Source organism: Dipodomys ordii, unplaced genomic scaffold (genome assembly GCF_000151885.1).
Source record: "Dipodomys ordii isolate 6190 unplaced genomic scaffold, Dord_2.0 Scaffold7, whole genome shotgun sequence".
NCBI lineage: Eukaryota > Metazoa > Chordata > Mammalia > Rodentia > Heteromyidae > Dipodomys > Dipodomys ordii.
Genome location: NW_012267223.1, coordinates 6,623,951 through 6,633,023, shown reverse-complemented (window position 1 = coordinate 6,633,023; position 9,073 = coordinate 6,623,951). Strand labels below are relative to the sequence as shown.

Here is a 9,073-nt window from a genome sequence, read left to right as displayed (position 1 = left end):
CCCCCCCCCCCGCCAAAAAAAGAAATTCAATTAAATCAGGAGTTCAGCATAACTTCACAGTAACAAGCATATAGACAGTCATCCTATGGAAATCACATTGCTAAAGAAACTGAATTCACTTTTTACATGCCTTTTCCACAAGCTGTTTTTAAAGAGCCTCTGAAATTTCTGCTTAAAACTTGTTTATATAATCCATTAGGCACTTTTTGAAGTATTAACATCAAAAAAATAGTTGAGCTTGGATATTTCTGCAAAGCAAATAAAGCTGAAGAATCTGCTCACTTCTTTAATACAGAAGTCTTCTTGGGCACAAAGATTTCCCTTATAATGTAATTAGTTAACTTTTAAGACAATTACCAATGTCATTGTTCATTTTACTCAATATTTACATACTTTCAGATGTTCACTCAGCTATTTACCATTATTCTTTCAGAGGTCAGAGGATCTGATTGCTTATAAAAATGCTATTTTTTATTATTAGCTGTTTTACATGTAAAAATTTTAACATTTGATATCAAAACTAATAGAAAGTCAAAATAAAAAACAAAACAGAATAATAACCATTAATAACTCTGTAAATGTATTAGCTAGTTAGATATTATTCACACATTATAAGATAACCTATACAGTGGTTCACCCCTGTAGTCACAACTACTTGGGAGCGTGAGGCAGGAGTGTCACTTGAGCCCAGGAGTTTATCACCAGCCTACACAACGTATCAAATAACTATCACAATCATGAAAAAAGAAAGAAAACAGACAAAATTAAAAAGCACAGAATGACGCCACGATAAGCTTTCAATGAAGTTTAGCATGTACTTTGTAATAGTATTGACATATTATTTGTGTCTTTGTTTAATACCTCTTAATTACTTTATTTACTGTGCTTCAGTAGCAACTAAATGACAACATACAAATGTCTAAAACATTATTATTACCATTTCCCTATCGAACAGTCACATCTAAAACATTATCAGCAATAATTGATAGCTAATCAATGTATTTGTTCAGTCCCACTTTCTAAATTTCAATAATCCTCACACATAAAGCTGAAAAGGTAAGTCCTAAATAGTCATTCTACCCAACTTAAAAGAATTTTGTTAGTTACTAGTGGGAGGAAATTATCATGCAAAGAATTAACAGCTATTAGATTAATACCTCCAATGGATCCTACTGGCAAGATGTTAATCTGAAACATTCTACAAGGCCCATTGTTATCAATTATCCCAATTTATAATCTTAGCACAAAATTAAATCAAACAATAAATAAAACAAAAATAAAACTTATCCCCAGGGATTAGAGATATATGAAGTTCTAAACAAGGATTTTAAATACTTCAGAACTTACCACATTAAAAGAAGTGGCATTTAAACATCTTGCACAAAGTATACACTGATATTTTTTCTATTTTAAAAAATCGTTTATATGCCATATACATATGTAATTATATAAAGCATAAACAATTATATTACATACTGAGTTAGTTTGCTTTGCTATACTTTTCTACATGCCTTAATGTTTATTTGCTTCTTTACTTGAAACTATTCTGTCCATTTCTTCCTACATCAACATCTTCACTGGGCATTGCACATGAACAACCATTTTTGCTATAATCATGATATGATAGAGGGTTACTCTATTCAGGCACATCTTCCCACTGACTCATCAGAATCTAGGATGTGGTAATAACTCCGTTCTTGCATGGGTTATATTTATAATAGAATTCCTTTGTATTGTTATTTGTAAAATTTTATAACATGTAACAAATTAGATATTTCATAAAGAGATTTTAAAAACCAGTTCTCTTATTTATTGTCTCAATTACTTATATCATTTTCTTTTCCTAGATTTATTTAAATTCTATACTTAACTGGCAGATTCACTAGAAAAGAAATATAGTTAGGAGCTAGTATCTGTGGTAAATGCTCATAATTCCAGAAATCAGAAAGCAGGAACAGAAAGATCTTTTGAGTTCAAGGCCAACTTGAGCTATAGGAACATCCCATTTTAGGCACTGGGTGGAGGTGATATTCAAAAGAAATTTTCTATTTTAATTCACAAACAATCATTTCTACCATCTGTTCTCTGAAAATTGATGGCTGATCTAAAAATTGATATCTTCTTATTGTGTTAGCCATTCTCTCATTTCCTGTGATTTTTCCCCCCTTAGATTATAAATAAATAAATAAATAAAAACAGCTGGAAGATGCTCACTGAGCTCTAATTCTGTGATGTGGATGTCAGAGAAAATGTGTTAGCAATTACAGAGACAAACTAGTCCAAGATGTCTGTGAACGATAGGCTAATGTTAAAATAAAGGATCACAGTCATGGAACATATGTTTTCCCACGATGTCTAAAATAAATTAAAAATTTGAAAGAACCTCTTAAAACATTTTATATGTACATTTTCAGTCATCAAAACAAAAGTAGTGTGATTATTTAGCTCTGATAAAATACTGTCAATAGCACTCATTATACATGTAACACACTTTCCTTGTAATTATGATTTTAAAATGGAAGCTGTGAAAAAATGGAAATTGTGCTTATAAACTATTATGCTTATAAAGTTTGATTTCTCAATGCTAAATATTTCAAGACTCTAAATTTTAAGAGAATTACTTTATTAAATGCTTCATGACACAGATGAACTCTGAAATCTGGTAAAATTCCATATTACTCAAGTCACTACATTTACTGCACCCTTTAAAACAAGCACCACAACCTCCTCCTAAATTCTTATTTTTTACTTTAAGTGGCTAATCTAGATTGCCAATAAAACCACACACACCAAAAAAACCCCAACAGGTAAAAATACCAAGCAAGGCATTGATGGCTCATGCCTGTAATACCAGCTACACAGGAGGCTAAGATCTGAAGAATTTGATTCAAAGCCAGCCTGGGCAGGAAAGTCTGTGAGACTGTCATCTCCAATAAACCACCAGAAACCCAGAAGTGGTGCTGTATATAGCTCAAGTGGTAGAGCTCTAGCCTTGAGATAAAGAGCTCGGGGACAGCTCCCAGGCCGAGAGTTCAAGACCCACAACCGACAAAAAAAATGAAATGGACTTGAGATTTAAATATAAAAATAGATATTAAAAGGGACAACATAATGAGTACTTTTTAAAAATTTAAAACAAATAAGGCCTTTTAAAAGTATAATAAGAAAACTAGTACCAGACCAAGGATATAGTGCAATTAACAGAGTGTATGCCTGTTATAATAAATGCAAATATCAAAAGAAGACACTGCCATTGTACAGTCAATCAAATAAGCTTATTATCCAGAATTCATAGCAGGCAACACAGAGAAGGTATGGTGGGGCTGAATTGCTAGGATGGTAAGGAGCAAGGCCTGGCCTCACTGGAAACTGGACAGCTGGGACTGCCCAATGACACACAGGTTTTTCGTTTGAGGAAACTCTAATGTACTAGTCAGTATATGGTTTTAAATCAGACCCATGAAGAAAATATTTGAAGTGGGATTGCTTATAACAGTTATTACACTGCATGCTTCCTGTTTGGCCTGAGCTCTTGGGTATAGGATGCCATACATCCCATGTGCAAGGGATGCAGTATGTAAATGCTGATCCTCTGAAAGCCCAAATTGATCAAGGAAAAGAATGTTTGGATGTTGATAGTCTGATATTAATACAACAATCACTGATGCAATCAATAATCACTCCAGAGACAACTGCAGTGACAACCAAAGACCACACTTCCAAAGTATGGATAAAAACATATACTTGATTAAACACCTAGGTGCATGTAGCTTTTTTTAATTGTTTTGTTTATTGTGAAAATACTGTACAGAGGGGTTACAGTTACATGAGCAAGGTAATGAGTACATTTCTTATCTAGCATTGTTGCCTCTCCTTTGTTTTTCCCCTACCATCCCTTCCCTCCCACCTCCTCCTACACCTCCCACCTCCTACACCCACCCCCAAGCCCGTTTAAATTCTAAAGTTTGAGTGTTCTGTATGTTGTTCACCTGCTCCTCCAAAGATAGATTTTTTTAAATCAGTGCCAACTGTAAATTATTTTTACCCAGTTTTATATTTCTGAAGGGATATGTGAAATGTGAATATTTAAGGAATAAATCTTAGTTGTGAGGCTTTTTTAAAAGCATGCATTTTAAGGTATCATTTTAACATTAAGTGAATCTTTCTTTAAGCATAAACTGCCTATTATATGAAATAAAAATATATATAATATGCACATATACGGGGCTGGGAAGTTGGCTCAGTGGTAAAGTGCTTGACTCACATGCATGAAGTCCTGGGTTCGATTCCTCAGCACCACATAAGCAGAAAAAAGCTGGAAGTGGCACTGTGGCTCAAGTGGTAGAGTGCTAGTCTTGAGCTGAAGAGCTGAGGGACAGCGCCCAGGCCCAGAGTTCAAGCTTCATGACCAACAAAAAAAAATGCACACATACATATGTATATCTAAATGTCTGTACACACACACACATACACACACACAAATAATGTTAAAATAAACCCACTCCTTAGGGACAAAAATCACCAAAAGATATCAGCTCATAGCTGCCAGAATGGCTATGATCAAAAAGACAAATGAGAACAAGTTTTGGCAGGGAGGTGGAGGAAAGCAAAGATTATACACTGCTAGAGGGATGGAAAGTAAGATAGTCATTATGGAAAACTATGTAAGTTCCTTAAGAAACCAAAGTATAATGATCATTTCCCACTTCTGTGTTACCTAAGAGATTTGAATAAATATGTTGAACAGATGCCTGCACAGCCATCTTCACTGCAAAAGTATTCAAAATAGCCACATTACAGAATTCATCCACATAATTATCATTAGATAAACAGAAAAATAAAACATGGTGTATATACTTAATGATATACTATTTAGCCTTTACAAAGGAAGAAATTCTATCATTTGTAACATCATGGATGGAAATAAGAAATACTATGATGTGAAACAAGCCAAACACAGAAGGGCAAATACGATATGTTTTAACTTTTATGTAGACTCTAAAACAATTGAGTCCATAGAGGCAGAGAGTAGATGTTGTCTACTAGAGTGTTGAAGAGCTTGTCATTCAAAGGTACAAAATCTTAGATATCTGCATATTATGGAAAATAAGGTGAATAACTGAAAACTGTATATTCCACTATTGATGACAGTAAATTTCAAATATTCTTATCACAAAAAAGCATATTATATCACTTATCACCTACAGAGTAGCTTTATTTAGCAAATCAATTTAACTGGTAAAATAATAACAAGCAAGCCAGTGGTTTACACATGTAAAACTAGTTACTTAGAAGGCAGAGACCAGGAAGATCATGGTTCAAGGCCAGCCTGGGCAAGAAAAAAATGGTTTTAGGATTCCCAACTCAATGAACAGCTGCCATCCATCAATCAATACAACCCTACCACTATAGGTGTAAGGGGAAGAATAAATAGGAGGATCACAGTCCAGGCCAGCCTAGGCAAAAATTGACATCCTATTGCAAAAATAATCAGAGCTTTAAAAAGGCTGGAAGTATTACATATGCCTAGCAAGTGCAAAGCCCTGAGTTCAAAGCCCAATACTAATCCCCAAAAAAGAAAGAAGAATGAATAGTAGTGAAACTAAAAAGACAAATTACTGGTACATTGAGTAGGGAGTCTCTAAGGTCAAAGATATTGCTTCTAAAAACTTCCACCCTAGGTATCAGGATTTGAAATTTAGGAGAGATTCCCTCAGAACACTCCTGCTTAATAGTATACAAGATGGGAAATGGACATTAAAATCTTGAAATGATAACCACTCCTTAACCTGCATTATGATTTTGTGTTTTTGCTAAAGACAACCTATTCCTACTATGTGTCATTATTCTACCTAGAGTCCCAAAACTCCTATTTCACAAAATCTTTTTTTTGGGGGGATCCGGTCGTGGGGCCTGAACTCTGGGCCTGGGCGCTGTCCCTCAACTCTTCAGCTCAAGGCTAGCACTCTACCACTTGAGCCACAGCACCACTTCCAGCTTTTTTCTTTTTGCTTATGTGGTGCTGAGGAATCGAACCCAGGGCCTCAGGCATGCAAGGCAAGCGCTCTACCACTGAGCCACCTTCCTAGCCCTATTTCACAAAATCTTAAAAACTGTGTTGACTATTAATTACATCAGAAAATGTCAATCATACCTCTTTTTCATGCATCCGAGATAGAAAATGGTCATCATGGAGACTGGTGGACTTTCTCAGGCTGAACTTGGAGGTCATCTGTAGAATGAAGGAGGAGGTAGTATTTTTTTTCAGGCCTCAATCTTCAACATAAAAATAAACTAGTAAAATGCCTGAAACCCACACCAAAACACTAGAGAAAAAATAATTTAATTGCTTCCAAGTGACGGGATTAAAAAAAATCTTACTATACCTCTTGCTGTGGCAATGTTATTTTCCACAAAAATTTTCTATTTAATGTAAAATTAACTGTCCCTAGGAAAACTCCAATGGAATTTTCACCTACCAGAGAAACTGGGAGAGGCTTCTGTCTCAGATACCGAGGATTTTCTATCTGAAAATTTTAAAATAAGGTCTTATTAATTTCAGTGTTTTAATTATTTAATGAAGTATAACATTACGCTTCTATATGGAAATGTTTTTTGACATGTCTTAATATTTGGTTCAGTTTCTAGAATGAGTATTGTACAACATTTTAGTGATCCTCTAACAAAAAAAAAAAATTGGGGGGGGGGGGGGTCCAGTCGTGGGGCCTGAACTCTGGGCCTGGGCGCTGTCCCTCAGCTCTTCAGCTCAAGGCTAGCGCTCTACCACTAGAGCCACAGCGCCACTTCCAGCTTTTTTTTCTTTTTGCTTATATAGTGCTGAGGAATCAACCCAGGGCCTCACGCATGCAAGGCAAGCGCTCTACCACCTTCCCAGCCCCTAACAAACAAAATTTAAAGCAAATTCCCTGCATGCATAAATATATTTAATGATATTCTCACTACCTAACTATATAGTCTCACTTTCCAATACTTTTCTTGCATATGTTAATATAAGCATTTAACATGACATTTCTTTTTTATTATTATTTTTATTGTGAAAATACTGTACAGAGGAGTTACAATTACATGGGCAAGATAATGAGTACATTTCTTATCAAGCATTGTAGCCTCCTCCTTTGTTTCCTCTTCCCATCCTTCCCCCACTTACCCTCCCCCCCCCCGCACGAAAGTTGTAAAGTTTGTTTTCGACATAACGACTTGTACATCTCATTGTTGCAATGGGTCCATCTGTATCCCTATTTAAACAATTTTAACATGACATTTCTATACATGTATATAAGTACTTCATTTCCCATTATTTCTCATACTCAAGTTTCATGCACTTAAAATTCAGAATGACTTAATTACTGGAATGTAAGTCTATTTGTGCCTCTCTGTCTCTGTTTCTTTTTACAAGCTTTTCAACCTCTATTCATGCTTCAAGTGTCAGTTGAATCACTATACTCCTAGGCATATTTGAATATCATAATGTTCCACATACCTCTATTATAGAAATGAGAATACAAAATATCCTTAAGTCGCCCCCTACATTTATTGTTTCAGTTTCATCAACCTTCCCCCACCCAGCACACTCAATATTCCAATAACACCAAACAAACCTGTTTTACTTTGAAATTACTACACTATCTCCCATATTGACTCTGGACATTGAGAAATCCTTCTCTCAAATTCTTTAACACTTACTGATGAGGAATGATCTTCTTTGGGAAACATAGTTCCTCCTATTCTAGTACATTCCTGGATGTTTATCCCTTCTTTTGGTCTAGTATCCATCTTCCAAAAGAATATGGATTCTAAAAAGAAAGACTATGACTGCCCTATATACCAATATATTCCAAGCAGTCAACACAGTGCCAAACAGTATTCATGAAGAAAAAAGGAGAGAAAGGGAAGGAGAGAGGAAGAGAGAGAGGCGAGGGAAGGCCAGACAGATTGAAAGATTTTTTTAAAAGACAAAGAAGAAATCAAACTATGGCCAGTTCCACCCTCCATCCAATTGCTGAGGAATCTTGCATCCTCTCTCTGTGTCTCTATATTAATCTCTATATAAATGCTTGCCACTCTGTCTAGACACCGGTCTTTGAGAAGAATGAATAAAAGGATGGTATCTTCTCAATTTTGTATCCATAGTACTTAGTACATTTAATGCAGACTAGTTTCAGGGTGTGTGTGTGTGTGTGTGTGTGTGTGTGTGTGTGTGTGTGTGTGTGTGTACCTGTGAGTGTGTGTACCTGTGAGTGTGTGTACCTGTGAGTGTGTGTGTACCTGTGTGTGTATACCTGTGAGTGTGTGTGTACCTGTGTGTGTATACCTGTGAGTGTGTGTGTACCTGTGTGTGTATACCTGTGTGTGTGTACCTGTGAGTGTACCTGTGAGTGTGTGTACCTATGTGTGTGTATACCTGAATGTGTGTGTGTGTGTGTGTGTACCTGTGAGTGTGTGTGTGTGTACCTGTGATGGATCTGGAGTTTGAAATCAGGGCCTGGGAGCTATCCCGGAGCCTTTTTTGATCAAGACTAGTGCTCTATCACAAGCCACTATTCATTTCTGGCTTTTTGGTGGTTAATTACAGATAAGAGTCTTATAGACTTTTCTGCCCAGCTGGCTTTGAACCTCAATCCTTAGATCCTAGCCTCCTGAGTAGCTAGGATTACAGATATGACTATCAGTGACTGGTTGCCCATGTTATTTATGAGATAGTCTTCCTTTTCGACTCGCTGGCCAGGATGGAACCTTCCTGTTGATACTTCCTGCCACAGCCAGGATGACACAAACACTCTGCCACGTTTTTTCTGTTGAGATAGTGTCTTTGTAACTTTTTTGACCTGGATGGTTTGGAATCATAATGCTCCCAATCTCAGCCTCCCAGTTAGCTGGAATAACAGGTATGTACCATTGTGCTCAGGTATCAGTTGATATGGGGATCTCACAAGCTTTTTACCTGGGTTGGCTTCAAACTATAATTCTCTTGATTTCTGCCTACCAAGTGGCTAGAATGATAAGCCTGAGACACTAATGCTCACCTCAGAGGCACAAATTTTTCTAGGTGGCA

At 36.2% G+C, this 9,073-nt stretch overlaps 1 protein-coding gene across 1 annotated transcript in view; it reads right to left on the bottom strand.

Moving 5' to 3' along the window:
* The window catches only part of Cep112 (centrosomal protein 112kDa), a 338,584-nt gene that overhangs the window by 282,941 nt on the left and 46,570 nt on the right, over window positions 1-9,073 (bottom strand). The window contains exons 7-8 of the mRNA XM_013008835.1: window positions 6,480-6,527; window positions 6,155-6,232 (exon numbers count right to left, since the gene is read on the bottom strand). Of these exons, the coding sequence (XP_012864289.1) occupies window positions 6,155-6,232; window positions 6,480-6,527 (126 nt within the window). The remainder of the gene's footprint in view (window positions 1-6,154; window positions 6,233-6,479; window positions 6,528-9,073) is intronic.